General features: G+C 36.8%; 1 protein-coding gene across 2 annotated transcripts; it reads right to left on the bottom strand.

Moving 5' to 3' along the window:
- Nucleotides 1-2,515: 2,515 nt before the first annotated feature.
- LOC145986589 (uncharacterized) lies at nucleotides 2,516-19,921 on the bottom strand. Of its 2 annotated transcripts, none has more exons than XM_083120768.1 (3): nucleotides 19,673-19,921; nucleotides 6,649-7,243; nucleotides 2,516-4,210 (listed from the first exon to the last, which is right to left on the bottom strand). In XM_083120768.1, the coding sequence occupies exons 2-3, from the start codon at nucleotides 7,056-7,058 to the stop codon at nucleotides 3,406-3,408; spliced, it is 1,215 nt and encodes a 404-aa protein (XP_082976894.1). In that variant the 5' UTR covers nucleotides 7,059-7,243; nucleotides 19,673-19,921; the 3' UTR covers nucleotides 2,516-3,405. The 2 variants fall into 2 exon arrangements, with proteins under 2 accessions (XP_082976894.1, XP_082976895.1); XM_083120769.1 differs by having other exon boundaries at nucleotides 6,649-7,247.
- Nucleotides 19,922-19,932: the final 11 nt, after the last annotated feature.

The raw sequence follows: 19,932 nt of genomic DNA on the forward strand, positions 1-19,932 counted from the left end.
TAACTATGTTTTTGTTTTTTTTACACACACGAACCCTCTACTATGTCAATGGCCGAGGGCCCCCCCTAAAGACTTACTTGTCTACGGGCCCCCTGCACTGCGGGGTTTTGCAGCTTGTAAATCCGACACTGTCTGAAGCATTGACATGACAACATGGGAGAGTGTCAAGCAATGATCCACCACATGACCTCATTAATCCGCCACTGTGCACAGCTATGCAGTCATTGAATAATGGAGCCGGTTTCTTTAATGCCCTGCGTCACATATCTTTCTCCTATATCTGAAGCATTGACATGACAACATTTCCTTCTTTCTTTCTTTCTGCAAGGTTCCCAGGTGGGAATGAGCACACTTCTGATAAGACGGCATTGGCGCCGCTCCACCACCTGTTCATCTCCCCCTTCCCCTCCCTGTCATTACAATACGGTCAGAAGGGTGTCTGCTGCAGCGGGCAGCTGGCAACCAGTGCCAATGTTTCGTCTCGTGGCTCCAGAGCTATGACTCATTCACTCTAAAGGGAAGAAAAACCGCAGTGTTTTGAATATCTTCTCAGCAGGTTGTCTTGCTTTGACGATTAGGAACCCGAGCAGCAGACACAATGCAAGAGTAAAAAAAAAAAAAGCTCATTTTTTTTTAGTTCTGCCTTCTGATCAACGCCTTGAACACACAGAGCAGTGCAGGAAGGAAATTCACATGATGCTAAGAATGATATAATCGCCGTTTTCTTTACCACCATTCACGAGCTGAAAATAAATCACGCAATATTAAAACCTTGACGGGAAGACAAAAAAAGGGGGAAACATGTTATTTACGGGGATACTATTGGTGGAAGGGGTGTTTGCCCTCCACAATACTTCTAAATCCAATAATAAATTGTCGATTAATATGGATGTAGATAACAATCAGTGGCATGCTTGGGGGGGGGGGGGTGATGGGGGTTGTAACCCTGAAGAAAAAAAAAGAATGTCATAGGCAGGAAAAGATGTCAAAGTGAGAGCTGACTACTATATGTAACCCCATTCCCCCTTTCGAAAATCCTGCATGCGTCACTGATAATTTGTTGTGATGTCTGTTTGACAAAGCTTGTTTTGTCACTTCATGCTGTTGGGCTGATCCGGACAGGATACATATGCAGCTCAAAGTGGAATCTGAACCATTCTACATGTCTTTAGGACACTTTCATTGCAGTATATAAAGATGCTTGCCGTCCATCCATCAACGGTCACCAACCCCTTCAATTCGGGACTTCAAAAACTAGCTACTAATTACCAGTTTACAGAGTAAATGAAGATCCCACACAAGCAAATTATAAACTGAACCTAATAGGCAGCAGTTAGAAGCAGTCATCCACCATACCTACCCTCGAAAGTGGATCCCGTTAATACGTCATTGACTGTCACAGCAGGTCTTGCTTCTTCCTTAGAAATTGATAATCATACTTCTATCCCATTGTTAAACAATTTTTGACATAATACACCCCTAAAAAGTTGATTGTGTAGTCATTTCTTACTGACACTTGAATTTCATCTCTCCCTTATGCTTTCCCACTTTTTACGTTTTCCTGCATTTTAAGTTTTTTATTTATAGGCCCCTGAAAAAAGTAAAATCGGGGTTTGACTGTATTGAGAAGGATCTTGTAAACCATGGAAAGCCGAGAATTAGAGTCCTTTATGTAAATAAATATTTGTAAGGGTATAATTTAAACGTGTAAAATATATAAAGAAACAATATATTTCATTTTTACGTTGGAACCACTCACCTTGGAAATTCAACGAACTTCATACAAATGGAAATAATCAGCACAAGTGTTATACGGGCAGTTAGAAATATTTCATTATGTCACTTCAATTTTCATTTTTTTCTCTTATGAATCTTTCTGATGGTGTGTTTCTCAAAAAGTATATGCGATAGAAAAACTAAAAACAGATTCAGAATTGACACACAAAACTCAAATTCAGCTTTTTTTCTCTCCAGAAAACATGCAAACAGTGTAATTTAAAATTGCAACTCTCATCAATCAGCCACATTCTCCTCCCAACTGCTGGTGGTTATACATTCATAAAGAAATAAATATATGAGATAGTAATAATAATCTGTAGCGCAACAGGTCCTGCGGGCCTCAGTCCTACATGCCTCAGCAGAGGTGGCGATCATCCAGCCAGTTACGAGGTGACATGTGGTTAACATGATGAGCCCCGAGTCTTTGTTGTAGGTTCTTGCATGATCAGGTTCCACTCATTCGTAGCTCCCCAATTTCCTCATGGTGGTGAGTGGCCACCGGTCCCATACACTGACCAAAATCTCAGGAGAAAAGTTATGTTTCTCCCCAGGAGACTTGAACCAGTGTGCATCCTGTAGCCCTAGCCCAAGCCCAAAGCCTTAGACTGCATGGTCACGGTGTGGGACAATTTGTCAGATACACCAATGAAATAACAATTCCACAAGCAACCCAATGTTGGCCACAAGCAACATTGTTGAAAAAATAAGATGTACTTCTTTATAAATGACGGTGGCCTGTAAGTAAAGAATCAAGTACTCATTTATTTAATATTTAATATTACACTTTTACATGTAACTTTCCTATTGTGAAGCTCAATCCATTTTTACAGTAACTGTGCCATATTTCTGTGGATTTGCTTAAACAATGAGATTTTTAGTAGCTGAGAAGGAAGTGTAACTCTCTGAGTAACGTGAAGATGTTCTTTGACCATATTGGCATACACACGCATGTTCACTAATTCTTTCATGCAAAATTGGCAAATACAGTTATATGATACCCATGCCCACTCCTCTTTGCAAGTAATTTGTTCGTCTATTGTCCTTTGGTACGAATGAGAATTCTCAGGAAAATAGCATCTGAAACTCTGTTTATGCAACAGCATTTACATAATAGTTTCCCATCTCACTGAATGTTGGACTTTCAGAAAAATTTTCACTACAATCGCACATTAAAATGTTGATAAGTATCATAATTCTCAACTAACAGTGTAACAACTTTTATGCATGGCTAGTGGACAAAGTTGCTATCACATTCAACCTGCTTTGAGTGTTGTTGTTATATCTGGCAAGTGCATTCAAGGACTGCTCCAATGATCACATCATTTGAAGTAAACAATATATCCAATATGACAATTGTCTATGGCATTTTATATTTGTGAATTCTGTAACGTTTGGTCACAATCTTTTGCAGGAAATGTTTTGTTGTATTGGTTGCACTGGAATGGAAGCTAGTATGTTTAATTATATTTTGTTATGAATGATTTGTTGTAATGACTACAATTGCATCATCATCAAGGCAGACTCGTCTGTAAATGATATGCTGCAATAGTTACAACCGAAGGGACAAATCTTCTCACGACTTCTAATATGTTTCAAGACCGGCTGGGATGGAAATGATTTCCTGCATTAGCTGCAATTTAAGGGGTGAATCCCCTCATGAGTTTTAACATGTTTAGTCAAGTGATTTTTTACCCTAAATGCTTTAATGCAGTATGGACACGGGAACGGACGAACATCATCGTGGACAGTCATATGTTCTTTCAGCCTTGATTTTCGAGTAAATGTCTTGTTACAATGTTCACATTCGAAATTATGTAGTCCATCATGACTCTGAAGGTGGATATTTAATGACCATTTTCGTGTAAATGTTTTGTTACATTCAGGGCATTCAAAACTTGCTGAACCATTAAGTCCTTTATGACTTTTAAGATGTGTATTCATATAACTTATCTGACTAAATGATTTGTTACAATGTGGGCAAATATATGGACGAATTCCCTGGTGATATGTGAGATGTCTCTTGAAACTTGATAAATGCCTGAATGATTTAGTGCAATGAGGACATATGTAAGGTTTCACCAAATCATGAATTTTATGATGTGAAGTTAAATGTGATTTCTTCCTGAACGTTGTAGCACAATATTCACACTTGAATGGACGTATTCCTTTGTGAACTGTAATATGGTCATTTAAGTTACTTTTCTGTGTAAATGATTTGAAGCAATAGTAGCACTTGAAAGGACGAATCCCATACAGGCTCCTTAAATGTGAAATAAGGCTATTTTTTTGTGAAAATGTTTTGTTACAGTGTTCACAAATGAATGGAGGAACAGACCCAACACTGTATGAAAGTATTTCACTGCAATTAGGATCTTCCACTGCAAATTCCCCTTCACCATCTTTGGATGGAGCCTCACCTATCAATTTGATTCTGAAAAGGAAAAAAAAATATTAAACAATTTTTGTATTATCAGCATTTATTTTTGTCTCTTTATAACCGAAACAAAAAATAAATGAGAAATGTCCAGTTTCAAATTATTAAATTTATTTTAAAAAATAGGAAGCTCCTCCATGTATTATGTATTATGGATCCTAACAAATGGATTTTGACTTCGAAAATAACCTCACAGCTTGTGCCCTTTCATGAATATATGCCAATTTCATGGAAGCAAGAACTGTGCTGCCACACAAGATTCACATAAAAAAAAAAGCACAAATAAATGTGAGCAGCATGGTATCAAACAGAAGACCTGGTCATCATATCTAAATCACTGGTTTTTAAACTATGTTTAAACTGCAGAGTTTCACTGTACGCCATGCATAACTGAACACATAAATGGTACAAAATATTGCTTAGTGGAAATATTATTTTAGAGCAATACTAAGAGCATATAAGGTGAACACCTAAGGAAATATTCAGATTCTGCAACAAACCTGGAACCATAGGTAGCAAGATTTTCATTTGATAACTGATAGGATTAAATATTTGATTCATTTAAATGTATAAAATAAACAGCTAAGGAATACTGGGAAGAAACCATTACATAATTTTTATCTTTCACAAATATCTATGCATTTTAAATACAGAAATGACATTTCATTGCTCATTTGTATGACAAACAATGCAATGCTACATGGCCTAGGTGATGAAGCAATTGCTGTGGAGCTAAGGGTCCTAGGTTCAAATCATGGGTAAAGCATGAATGTTCCATTCTGTTTCTTACCTCATTTATGTATTACTTATTTTCATTTCAAACTCTTTTGGCACTGACCACTGGCACTCATGAGGTAATCTTATCAAACACAAAGTATAGAAGAAATATGGAATTGTAATTGGAACAAAACAAACTACATATTTTCATGCAATATCACTGCAAATATGTAGAATCAACTGAAATATATAAAAAACTAAATATTAATGTGAGTGCCCTATTTGTGTAATTTATTGATATTTTAGGTTCTTAAGTGGCTACATACCCTGGAATACAATTACTAGGGAACGGATTTTTAGGTGTTAAATAAAAGAAGAGGGATTTAGGAATTTATAAACATCATTTTAGGACTTTTAGGTGCTGATAATAAATTAATAGGCATAGTTATTAATTAATAATAATTTTATGAAATAACTAGTTTTAGATGCAATTTGTATACGAAAGTTACTATTTTTAGTGATCATAGAATACTATCCTTTGATTATAAAATACAATTTGTCCAATGTAAAAACATTATCATATTTTGAAGCACTGCTCCACCATATGCTTTTCAATGTTCTCTGTGGTGAAGTTCTTCCAGTTGTCCGTGAGTATGTGCTTGTACAGTCACGGACACTTCTGGCTTCTAACAATCCCATTAACTTTCAATGCAATGTGATCGTTACAACCCTTCTCTATACGCCGCAGGACTTTATTGGTGCAAAATTCATAAACGCAACTGCTGCTGATTCCCAAGGCAGGTTTGCTTCTCCCCAAGACATAGTGGTAATGTCGTTGCCTTGTAACGAAGAGGTCGTAGGTTCAATATCCTTTGGAGGCATAAAGTGGTTCAGAACCAATTTAAACTGTAGGTCAAATCACAATTAGTCGATCTGTGTGCTCAAAAACCTCAACCTCAAAACTCAATCGCAGGCAGGTTTGCAGTGGTCTTCTCTCCTTTATGAACAGCCTCTATATTAGGGTAGCTGTAGTTTTCTGAGCAAACCATTCCCTTTCATCTAACTGTTGGAGGCTGGGAATAATGCCGGCCCTGTTTTAACAACTGAATGATTTTGTAGCTAGGATTCCATTCCAAAGCAGCCTGCATTTTTAATTTGTATCCTACACTTAAGGTCCTTTTAATTGCCTCGGAAGTACTGTGTTTAACAATGCCTCATCTAGTCAGTTCACTCCACATTTTTCCAATTTTGTGATGCAAGCTGGAAAATGGAGGGAATTAGCACAGACGTAGACAGCCCTTACTGTTGCATTGCTTTATTTGCCATGGTCTCAAGGTTCAAGAATCTAAAAACCTTTGTGGTGGAAATGAAGGGTCATTCTTAATAAAAGTTATTTGTGAAGTCAAGAGAATGGTTTAAAAGGCGTTTTTCAAGTCAAAATAGGGCATTTAGCTTTTTACAGAAATTTATAGGAATTTACAATTCATTTAGGAATTTTAAGGTCTTATAGAATTTCAGTAGAAGGGTGCTGGCTGTGTACATGAAATGCAAAGATCTCTAAATAGCATACGTCTAGGATGTAGCAAAAATAATAAAATAGGTATGAACCTAGAAATCCGTTCTCTAGTAATTACATAAAAATCTAGACTCAACTGGTCAGCCTCTGTGTATGAAACAATCTTTACAAACACAAACAATTATTCAGAAAATCTACTTACCCTGCATTTGGCAGTGGCTTTATATCCATGTCTTGAGCTTCAAATGCTTTTGAGGATTTCTGATTAACTCCTGCATCAACAGATGCCGGAGATTCCGATATAGAACTAGGAATACAATGAGATTTTGTGTCGAACTCTGACAGTACTGTACTTTTACTTTCATCTTCAGGATCGTTACCCTCTGAATAATCATATTTGTTTACATCCATAAAAGCTGTATCAGCAACGAAAGTCTGTGATTCCTCTGGCAAAGAATCTTCACATTCAACTTTCACTTGGCTCATGGGTTGTCCACATGATACAAATAGCTGTACTGTACTATGTGGTTCTTCATGCACATGCTTGATTGCAGTCACAAAAGGTTCATTCTTAATATTAATTGCTTTCCATTCCTTGTTCAAGTCATTCATGTTGAGGTTTGGTTAAATACTGCATATGTCAAATCTTCATCATCATGACATTTGATGTAAAGCAGGTATAGGCTTCTCTTCTTTCAGTGATATGGCCATGTTTAAATATTCCCTATGATTGACTAACTGATAAATAAAATCCATGTCTCATGTCTAGAAAGTTGCATTTACAAAATGCACGACAACTACCTGCAAGAAATAGAAATCTTTTAAATATATAACTTTAAAACAAAAGTACAAGATGAATACAGCCATAAATGTAAAATCCATACCCTACGGTGAGAATAGCATGCTACACAGGCAACAGCCCTCAGTTTGAATCCTGGATAAGGCACAGTAATTTAATTTTAGTTATAATCTTCCTTCGTATATATCATCAATTCGTTTATTCATTCACATTGCTGCAATTAATCTGGAGCGATAAAAATGTTGCATAAAACTATGGGAAAACAATAAATGTAAAGATCTTCCATATTAGGCAAGAAGCAATGCAAAATTTATTTTTTATCTAATTTATGGACTGTTTTGCGAACAGTTACAGGTTCTATTCATGTGGGAATCTTCAACATTTCTAAGTTGACCCAGCATTGTGAGGACAGTTTGGGGGCTCCTTGAAAGTAATAATGGAGAACTGCAGGCAAGAAGTTTAGTTTTTAGTTCAGGAAAAAATAATACTTCAGGCCAAATGCTGTTAACACCATAAATTGAATGAGACTAAATTTCCAACACGTATCTCATATGTAGTCTAAATTTTTGAAACCTAACCAGGTTATTTAAGGGGCATAGGAAAATCAAACAACAATCCATTAGAAGGATAAATTGGTTAAGTAATTGAGGGGGGGGGGACAGAGATTCATTTTAATAGCTCCGATCAGCGAGACAACTGCAAGATACATCTTAGAGGAAACACGTGACTACCAACTTCCGGCTTAAGATCACCTTAGCTTAATCACCGGGCGATAAAGCAAGTCGCACGAGGTCTGTGGATGGAACTAGTCAATGCTTGCTTGATTGATTTGTTGTTTTAAGTCCACTTTATGCACAGTAATGCTAATAGGGACTGGACCTACAGATTAAAGTGGGATCCGAACCACTTGTACCTCCACCAGATGTCAAACCCGGGACCCCTTGAATACAAGGCGACGACACTATCACTGCACCATCGGGGAGACCCTGAAACTAGTCAATGCAACTACTAGCATACAAGCTGTAAAGGTGAACATTATGGAGAATAAATATATTTAGGAAAGAATGAAGAAAGTAGCTACTATTCTCAGAAAGTTGGTAAATATGGTATATCATCTTTGGTCATAGATTTAATTATATTTAAGTAATTAAAATCAATTTTGAGTTCATTTTCATATTCAGCTTCATAATATTCAGAGTTCAATCAAAATATTTACTCTCAATATAAAAAATGTTACCACGTTAGGTCTCCATTATGGATATATATACTTAGCATTCATTAAAGGAGATTGTATTGTTCAAATTTTGCAGAAGTCACACTCTTCATTCTTTGAAGCAGACAAAATTATCTTGAATACAAAGAATGTTGTCAGACATTGTCAAATATATAACTATAGTCATCCCTGCAATATCATTATCCCAAAAAGCATATATCCCCATGGAGATATCTGCAAAATCTTGTGCAGACGAAACAAGTCAACTTTTCCTTGTCTTGCTCTGGCTGCAAGATGGCTGTAAGCCATCTAAATGGCTGAATGCTTTTACTCTCTAAGACGTGACGTCAACTTCCTCCCCCCAGACGGTAAACATGCATGACCCATCTGGCTCGCCCTACGGGGCTAATATGCAAGTAGTATCTCATTTATAGTTTGATGAAATACCATATACTCCATAATGATATAATATTGAAAATATTATAAAATAAATGTATCATTATTTCTTATAAATGAATCAAAAGCACAAATAAATCATTTTCAAAATGACACTAACTTCAAAATATTCAGGGGCGAGTTCAACTCTCAACCAATGGCCTCATGTTATAATGCTCGACCAATGAAGGATTGATTACTCACAAAAGACGTAAGTACTTCATTGCACTTGTTACTTCAAGAGTGTTAAACACAAACTGCATTGACTAGCTGCATAAAAGTTAGAAGCATGCCCTGGAGAAAGGTGGAGCAAAGGTGCTTGCATGCATTTTTTCCTTACAAAACTTTCACGCTTCCTTTTTATGGCATAGCGCACAGAAGAAATGTGTTTTCCAAGCCACATGCTTGTTGTTTATTGATTTGCTTTATTTTACCTCACTTTTGTGCCATTTTTGGCTAATTTGCAAAGATGGGGATGAGTGATGTGATATTAAATTGATGGACATTCACAAACATCCATGCCCAGGCCAGGATTTGAACCCCGGGCCCCTGGCATCATAGCGCGATGTGCTAACCACATGCCCGTTTCCAACCTACCCTCTGTGGGCTTACATTGCTTCTTACCCATCAAGGTTTATGTAGGGAAAGGAGATGTGAAAACTGCTTTTGTTCTGACTGTAGAGTGTCTAACATCATTGATTTGGTTCATTTACTTCACTTTACTGCCACTCCTGGCTAGTCATGAAGATGAGCATAAGTGGTGATATGATGAAATTGATGAAGGACCTCTCACAAATAACCCATGCCAGGATACGAACCGGGACCCCTGATGTAGAACAATGTGCTAACATCTTCCTCCATGGAAGTCAGCTGAGTGTCTGATAAGTCGCTAGTTTTATGAAAGATTTCATATTAACACTATAACGACGGCTACAATGACTATACGTTAATATCTGATCAGGTCTATTGGACCCAGGGAAATATTATACTTCTTTTCAGGCATTCAATGTTTCTAATTTATATCAATGACTGAAAATAATGTTTCAGATTATTTATTAATGACATTTAACCATTTACATGTTTCTAATATGTAACATGTTTACAAAAGAACTTTAAACATTGAATAACATATGTTAAAAAGAAACCCTTGAGTTTTGATTATAATGTTTTCTTACATTTGGAACATTTTTATCAGGCATCCAGTATTCATTAATGATTTGTAAGAATTTACATGTTTTTATTATTTACTGTTTGTTAAAAATAACTTACAACATTGATTAACATGTGTTACATAGAACACGTGAATGCTCAGTACAAACGTTTTGCTTACATTTCGAGCACACTATTTTTGTTTTCCGATCGACTTCTTCTGAATTGCTTCTGTCACCTTGCTCTTCATTTGAACATCCGTCGGCTTTCTCGTCCATTACTAGTTTGCCACTGAGCTCCTTTCCCATGTACTGCAAGAACTTTCTACGTCTACCCGATTTCACTCCCAATTCTTCCGGATGTACAAAACAAATGCATTTAGTGCACTGATGTCCATCATGTCATGAAATATAACCATTGGCCATCTCGTTTTTTTTCCGTTTTACACTGTAGTTTCATACCATTTGGTCCAATTTGTCAACACCAAATTTTGTGTTATTATAAGTAATTATAACATCAGGCTTTAGCTGTGCTGTGGAAACGTCAATTTTCGGCTGTACATGCAACGTAGAAAGTATAATCAGCAATATGATGCTATCATGAGATCATCTTGAAATCCAAAGAAAGTGGAGCAACACACTTGCCGTTTTGTGGCAGTAAACTCTGGCGGCAGCTCTCCTTTGTTATTTCGCATCATGCCGACCAGAGTAAGTTTCTTGCAAGAGATACACTGGTGAAGAAATTATCACACATGATGTTTCTCCCACTGCCTTCGAGTTCCTTCACTAAGTCCTTCACTACTCTCTCTCTCCTTGATTTTTCTCCCTATTATCTCCAGCTTCCTTTCCCTTGTAGATTTGAGCCTTCCAAACACAAGCTGTTTGAGAATCACAAATCAGCCACAGCTTGATTCCGTATATACAGAAGGTCGTTCGGGATCTCTGAGGACAATGTTGGAAGGGTGATAAGTTCATGAAAACCCATGTCGCCACCAACGATCATGCTCAATTGGAAAACCAGCATTCCGCTCTATAGCCCGACAACGTAATTTCCATTGCAACAGACTTTAGCGAAGAGTTATCATGTCCAACTTTTCCCACTCCTCCTGACAGGCTTTCCAAAGGCCATTTAGAGTGCGTGGACGTCTCTTTCCTAAAGCCCGTTTTAGGAGTCCAAATGCACAGAACTCCATGGGTGACCCATCTGGCACCTTGACCGGAATGTCGCTGTAAGGAATTGCACGGATGAAAGTTTCCACCTCCATTTGCTGCAGGAACAGACGAGTCGAACGGGAGGTATGGCTGGATGCTTTATCTTGGTGCACCCAGACCTGGTTTTTGGCCCCCCCATACAGTGCCGGGATATCTATGTTATAAATGGGTGTTAAAACCTCATCCTGACAGTACGTGGAGTTCACCTTCACATTATTAGCTACACAGCGAATTGCTAGCTTGCCATTATAGCAGTATCCAACAATGATCATGAAACCCCGTGGAAAACTTTCCTGGCATTCTCGATACAACGTTTGATAATTGTTTTTGTCGCGAGGGCGGTAGTAAATCGCGAGGGGTTTGTGACAGTCACTAAGGTAGACATATGCTTCGTCTAATGTCACCACATGTTTCCATCTCTCCCCTGCAAGATAGGTCTCATAGAGATTTCTAGCATTCGTGCGACGTTCCGCAATGTGACGAGGCAACAGCTTGTGAACTCGCCGCTTATGCCACATTTCTAGTTGCAGGTCCTTCTTGATTATAGTGTTCACTATTGACACAGACATTCCTAACTTACGTGCGATACTTCTTTGGGGGGCACGGTTACCACCTGACACAAGGGCCTTCACTTTTCTCACTATGTCCGGTGTACGACTCGTAGCTGCTCGTGGATTTGCCTGTTTCTTCCCCTGTGGAATTAGGCCCAGTCGGCCTTTGCCTTTTTTGTTCAATACCGCCCCGATCCCGTTCTTCGATATCACAAAACCACGCTTCTTGCACATTCCTTTGATTGCCGAATAGCTATATTTAGCATCGGAAAGGGCTGTTATGTAGCCCTCCCAGTATGGTTCAATTTTCTTCGGCATCGTTGTAGGTAAATAACACAACACTCTGCACACGCGTTCTCGGTACTGACGTGACTCAGCATGAGCTGTTTGGACGGACTGACGTTGATAACAGCGCCACCAGCGGCTTTCAAAATCGTCACCAGAGATCCCGAACAGCCTTCTGTACCAGGTTTTGACGGCATGTACTGTCTAAAAGGGCATCGACCTCTAAAAGTGACCAGTTGTTTGTCTACAATCATGCTGCAGCCAGGAATGTACACTTCTCGGAGGTAAACCATCCAAACCTCGAACACATCTCTTATAGGTTCGAGCTTATCTGGAGACCTATGCTTTCTTCTATTCTTAGCGTTGTTAAAACACATTACTCGAGTTATTGCCTTGTACCTATCACGACTCATTATTTGAGAATATAGCGGACGACCTTCTACTCTACTATACATTCCATTCACATCTTCATTCTTTGATTTCAATACGCCCATGAGAATGGCTCTTCTGTTGTCAGTTCCTTCCACTGGTCGACATACACTACACAGCCTTCCTTATTGGTCCACGAGCAAATCTTCTGAAGTGGTGGTTCTCGAAAGAAGAGAAGAAATGTTGACGCAGGAGATTCACATTGTCTTTCTCCCCAGCGTGTCCGACATTGTCTTTCTTTGATGACGTTGCATGCTTTGAGTCACCTAATTGGGTTAGCTAAGGGTTTCGAGCCCCAAATGTCTTTGTCAATACGTGAGATATACCATCTGGCTTCATCAGTAACTATGTCTTTTTCCAGTAATGCTTCTTCCTCATCGTCCATATTCCTTTCCGCTTGCTCCCGGTACTCTTGTTCTATGGCCTCTGTAACATCTCCTTCTCCACCGTCACTTGAGATAATCGAATCGGAATCTTCAGAATTTTCCAATTCCTCCATCATTATGTGTTGCAGCTTCTCCGCAGTAAGCCTCCCTGTATTTGGCATGCGAGCCATTGTATTTCTTCAATTATACACAAGAACTCGTGAGAACTAACAAATTTGTCGTCCTAACTACACAGATGCTCTGCACCAAACAAAGTGTGCATGCAGACTCGTTCAGAAAGATCTGGAAAATTGTGGCACCTGTGCTTTGAAACCAACAAACTGAAATAAGCAATAATGGTTATGCAGACTATTGTCAGCAAACAAAAAAAAAAAAAATCCACAGTATCAGTCTGCAACTTAGGATATTTGTTTTTCCTGGGTAAACTGAACAGGCAAAGGGTACCGTATATGCTGTTCAACTGACTGATTGATTTGTTTTATTTTACTTCGCAGTTTGTGCCTCTTGGCTAATTTGCGAAGATGGGGATGAGTGATAAAATTGATGAATGGACATTTACAAACCACCATGCCCAAGCGGGATTCAAACCCAGTACCCCTGGCATCACAGCACGATGTGCTAACCACTCAGCCACGGGGTCTGGCTATATGCTTTTCAAAGGTTGTGACAATCGTTGAAAAGTCACAGAGTCGAAGTGGGATATATTTCTGCAGTAGAAAAAAATATTTATTTAAAAAGTAAAATCTGGCCTAAAGGACCCGTCCGTCTGCAACGCGAGTAATACATTTTTTGACCAAACTTAATAAATAACCAAAGATCACAATAACTGATTTCAAATGCCTTTGAAATTTACAAAAAGTCACAAAAGGAGAACACATTCATTTGCAGCATTAAAAAATTAAACAGGTATAAAAATTGAAACCGAGCCTAAAAGACCCATCCGTCGTTACAGTGTTAATGCCATTTATCTTACTGTTGCACAGAATGAACGATGGAAGCCTCTTAACCCTAGGATATTAATATTATTTACTAGGTGCTTATTAGTAAAAACATGTCAAATTTAGATAAATGCACAATTTAGTTACAAAACAACAACGAAATAAAAAATATATTGGCAAATGTTTATTTCACAATACAACATTATCCCTCTATATGGGTAGCACATGAATAATGATGAACTCTTTTTATTTCTGTGTTATATCATTTTAAAAATAGTCAGGTTTTTCTGCACCAGTTTGTATATACTTGTAACAAATTTGTTTGGTGCTATTAGTTTATTTTCTTATAATTTTAAAAAGATGTGTTTTGATAGTTATTTTAGGCTCATAATTTATGTAAAAAATATATTGTTCTTTTGGGTGTTTTGTGGAAAAAAATTAACGTGTTCTAGGGTTAAGAAGCATATTGTTTACTATTGATTACAAGTTTGGAAATTTTGTATTCAAGAAATAATTTTTTTCTTAAACATTTTCTTAAATTAAAAATGTGTCAATTTTTCATTATTTCCTAGCATGTTCTGGTAATGTGTATTACTTACTGCGAATAACTTGTCCTACATTTTGACTCAAAAGTCCCACAATTTGGAACAACATGCTCTATTTTCCCTTATAGTGATCTGGTAATCCTACTGACCGTCCCCATAAATAGCAACACCATAAGCAATTACGAGCATAATTGAAGGCCTCGGTGTAAAACATGGTGACATTTTGGTCATTTCCGAGTTCATTAAGAAAATAGGTTATTAGAGGCTATGCTAACACTTTCGTATAGCGGAAACGGATTGCTTACTTTTTACATAACAAAGTACTTACGCAAATCATTTTCTTTAGCTTTTTCTTGTATGTACACATTGCTTGCATTATAGAATTATTTTCCTGTAGTTTACGGTTATTACAAGCATAAGAAAACAGTTTTTCTTTGTGACATTTCAGGAGAACACACGCTCCTTTCATCAGACATTTATTTTCATTTTGACTAAAGATACAGTTATAACAATGGTTAGTAATTTTTTAAACAAAAAGAATCTGTTATATAATGGATGTTGTCAATGTTACATTGTTGTAATATAGCAACTTAACTGTGAAAAAAGCAGTCTCTTTTATTTTTATTTCAGATTTTTTGAAAATTGTGAATCCCAAATATCATCAGATAATTCAAATTCATCATTGTTTTCACAAAGTCTCTTGATGTTTTCTGTTACATTAAATTTTAAAGATGGTGGCTTACTCCATTTGTGTAATAATGAGTATCGTATTGCAAGTTTTGATGTTGAAAATTTATATCCTAGTGTCCCAATAGAAGGTGCCACAGATGCATTACACAGATGGCTTATTGAGATGAAGGTTAACCCAGTAGAATCATGGGAAATGGTTCGATGGTTTACTGTATGTGCAAATTACAATTACTTTATATTTGATGGCAAAATCTATCAGCAAAGTAATGGTCTATCAATGGGAAACCCAGTATCCGGAATCATCTCCAGCATTTTCCTTCATTACATAGAATCTCCAATTGTTAATGCGATAGGTGATGATATCAAACTCTACATCAGATATGTAGATGATGTGCTAATTATTGTTAAAAATGAGAACACCATCATGGACGTATTTAAATTGTTAAATGAATCACATCGTTGCATAAAATTCACTTGCGAACCCATGAATAACAATGTAATTTCTTTCCTTGATCTGCAAATTAAGACAACTGACTCAACAATTCAAACATCAGTCCATAAGAAAAAATTAGCGGGGAAAAAATACATCCATGCCAATTCAGAACATTTGCGTATAACAATGGATAACATTTTTAAATTTTTCCCTGAGAGCACAAAGACTATGTTCTAATAACAAGACTAACCCCATATGCTAATGAAATTATAGGTGATTATCAACGTGGATATAAACGCAACAGATCAAATTTTTCACATCAGACAGACACCTGAAAAAAAGTGGGAATATAATCAAAATGTCCATCAGCTATTCATTGATTTCAAAAAAGCATATGATTCGGTCAAAAGAGATAAATTATATAATATATTAGTAGAGTTTGGAATACCTAAGAAGCTTGTTAGTATGATAAAAATATGCACCAGTGAAACAGAAAGTAAAATTTGTGTGGTTATTAATATGTCTGACAAATTTACAATTCATGATGGGTTAAAACAAGGAGATGCATTATCTCCATTGCTCTTTAATTTTGCCTTAGAATATGCTGTTAGGAAGGTAAAAGAAACTAAAGAAGGACTAAAATTAAATGGTGTGACTCAGTTGTTAGCATATGCAGATGATGTAGACTTACTGGGGGATGATGTGAATACAATTAAGAACAATGCTAAAATATTTTTCAAAACTGCTAAAGAGATAGGTTTGGAAGTTAACAAAGAGAAAACTAAATATATGCTTACAGGCCGAAACCAAGTGTTAGGTAATAATCAAAATCTAATTATTGATAACAACTCGTTTGAAACAGTTTCCAAATTCAAATACTTAGGAGTAATATTAACAAATGAAAATTATATTAAAGAGGAAATAAAAAGTAGGCTTAATTCAGTAAATGCATGTTACTTCTCTCTTCATAAACTTTTGTCTTCTCGTTTAATATCTAAGAAACTAAAAGTTAAAATATACAAAACAGTAATTTTGACTGTAGTATTATATGGGTGTGAAACTTGGTCCCTTACATTGAAAGAGGAACATAAATTGAGAGTATTTGAAAATAGGATCCTTAGGAAAATCTTTGGACCTAAAAGGGATGAGGAGACAGGTGAGTGGAGAAGGTTACATAATTTAGAACTACATAATTTGTATTCATGTCCAGATATTATTAGAATAATTAAATCAAGAAGACTTAGGTGGGCAGGCCATGTGGCACGAATGGGAGAGGAAAGAGGAGTTTACAGGATTCTTGTTGGGAAACCTGATGGTAAGAGACCAGTAGGAAGGCCAAGACGAAGATGGAGGGACAACGTTGAGATGGATCTAAGGGAAATCGGTAGGGATGGAAAAGAGTATATATATCTTGCTCAAGATAGGGACAGATGGAAGGCCTGTGTTGCTGCAGCCATGAACCTTCGGGGTTAAGAAGGCTAGAGAGTTAGTTAGTTAGTTAGTCTAATAATGAGGATATCAAAAATGAAGAAGAAAGGCTCTTTAATATAGCAAAAGAAAATGGCTTTCACACTAACAGAATAAACCAAATCAAAAAACAAGTCGCAAGAAAACTAAAGGAAAAGAGAAATACAGACAAAGATGAAAAATCTGTTGAAAAGAAATGTGTGCATTCCATTCCGCAAGGGATTCTCACATAAAATTGCAAAAATTTTTAGAAGTTTTAATTTCAAAATTGTTTTTAAATCACCAAGAAGTTTGGAATGTACATTTATGAGAAACTCTCTACCAGATGTGGAAACCACAGGAATATATAATATAAGTTGTTCATGTTCAAAGGATTATGTGGGACAAACAGCAAGGAAAATGGCAATAAGATGGCACGAACAAGATTTGGACATTATGAATCTAAACCCAAGAACAGGTTTGTCAACTCATATCATCGAAGAGAAGCATTTGATTAAAAAGAGAATGGTTTTAAACAGATTAACGGGAAACACAGAGTTGAATGTCTGGGAAGCTTCGTTCATTGCAGAAAAACACTGGAATAAATTAAATAATGAAAATGGTAACATAGATCCAGTATGGAGTTTTCTTTTTCACAAATGGAGTAAGCTACCATCTTTAAAATTTAATGTAACAGAAAACATCAAGAGACTTTGTGAAAACAATGATGAATTTGAATTACCTGATGATATTTGGGATTCACAATTTTTAAAAAATCTGAAATAAAAATAAAAGAGACTGCTTTTTTCACAGTTAAGTTGCTATATTACAACAATGTAACATTGACAACATCCATTATATAACAGATTCTTTTTGTTTAAAAAATTACTAACCATTGTTATAACTGTATCTTTAGTCAAAATGAAAATAAATGTCTGATGAAAGCAGCGTGTGTTCTCCTGAAACGTCACAAAGAAAAACTGTTTTCTTATGCTTGTAATAACCGTAAACTACAGGAAAATAATTTTCTTTAGCGTTGTTGAAGTTCGGGAATGTAGTTTTGATCCATTTTAATGTGAAATCATGTGTTTATCTGCCAAAATATCTCTCTTGACTCGTTTTTGCTGCTGCCGCAATTTGCTTTCTGCACGTGAGCATAATGTTCCATGTGTTACATGACGTAACCTCCAGTAAGTGTTTCAAAGCTCACCGTGTTTTCACTGTAACATGACGTGTTGAGTATTTTTATTTTTTAAATTTTTTTTTAAACTATGCTTGCCTAAGCTAACAGGAAATGGTTTGGGTAAATGTCTGTTATATCGGAGACACATTTCTTCATTTTTACAGAAGAAATGAGTTTCTGTAGCATTTTGAAAGTTCGTGGAGGTATTTTCTCACTGTAGAATGCTGAACAACAAGAAATAAGCACTTTGGATATAATAAACTTGCATTTTGTGCAAAGCGACCACATTATGTCATTGTTTCCATTATGTACCTGCAGATGGCGCAAGCGTCGAAAGTCACGTGGTCTCGCCAGTGCTTCCAAACGTGCCATTTTTTTATGATAATTTTTTTTTAACTATGCTTACCTAACCTAACCTTGCCAGAAATGGTCCGTGGGGCTTTCCGTCAATGGTTCATAGGGCTATCCATCAATGGTTCGTGGGGCTATCATGAATAGTTTTTTGGGCTATCCATCAATGGTTTGTGGGGCTAGCGTGAATGGTTTTTAGGGCTAACAACAATGGTTTGCGAGGTATTAGCATAATTTCAAATCCGGGCATGAAAGTAAGTATTTTTCGGTGAACAAGGTTGCAACACTGCATAAATCGACAAAACACTCGCACAACGGGCGATGAACCAGTATGCTATCGCCATAATGTGTGTTACAGAAATTCATTATTACAGCTACAGAAATGGGCACGAGTTTACAATACCGGACCATTCTCCAATTTCTATAAAATTTCGCCTACTTACTAATTTCGCTGTCCTGATGACGTATCTGTAGTTCACATTTGGCGGTCACTTGTTAAAATTGTACATTTATGTGTAGAACTTTTAAAATAACCTTGCGATTTAACACGGTGATTGCCCATACACAGCAATTCAGAAACATCTTTCTTTCGCAATTCATTAATGGTCTTCCTTTACGCACAACAATCAAGCTACCTTGAATATTGACGTCAGACGAGTAATGCTTACGAGGTTAGGTTAGGATCCATTAGCATAAATACAAAGAAAAAATAATATTTTCGCTAAGAGACGCGTTACCTTGTCTTGCCTAACATGAAAAAGCTCTCTCCCGTGACGTCAGAACACAATGTTGCTAAAGTGTTGTGCGATAAGTGACACCCATTCGGGGAACATGGCATGTTCCGTGGAGCTGCTGTTATGTTACGTTAAGAAATCATAGTTTATTTCGTTTTTTTCTCGATTTCCATACTCGAGCCCTTCAATTATAACGCTAATAGCACAAACCTGAACCACCTAACCGAGTTCCAAAAGCTTGGAAAATTCGTTCTGCATAAAACACAAATCTATCAGAAAATATGTTGAGGATGTCCTTTTATACAGATTTCTATTCGCGCAGAAAGTGTGTATCATCATGATACTGGAATTAAACTATCGGTGGGCCGATATAAGCTCTCTCTTGCAGTATAAGAGAAGTGGTGTGCTATTAATAGTGGAAATTTTCCCGTTACTAATTTGTGATTACCTGCCTTTTGGAAAGAAACTTTTGTACTTTGCATCGGGACTAGTGAGGCCGATGTTTCATCACTACATAATTGTCTTGTTGATTAAAAAATAAAGTATCCAGAAACTCTCTTTGAACATGTATTGTGTGTATGTGTACCCATGAAGAAAATAACAATGGTACGTCGTTATTATTCCGATTCCGTTCCTTATTTCAGCAATGGAATCAGTTACTGTAAATCAGTGATGATCAACACATCCCGCCCCATTGGCTGCTGATCT

Source organism: Lepisma saccharinum, chromosome 4, assembly GCF_977018435.1.
Source record: "Lepisma saccharinum chromosome 4, izLepSacc3.1, whole genome shotgun sequence".
In the NCBI taxonomy this organism is placed as follows: domain Eukaryota; kingdom Metazoa; phylum Arthropoda; class Insecta; order Zygentoma; family Lepismatidae; genus Lepisma; species Lepisma saccharinum.

Bases quoted from the DNA above. Each gene is read 5' to 3' on its own strand.
- LOC145986589 (XM_083120768.1), bottom strand. From the start codon at position 7,058: ATGAATGACTTGAACAAGGAATGGAAAGCAATTAATATTAAGAATGAA. The intron at 4,211-6,648 runs GTAAGTAGATTT...TTTCCTTTTCAG, and splicing joins AAGCCACTGCCAAATGCAGG to AATCAAATTGATAGGTGAGG.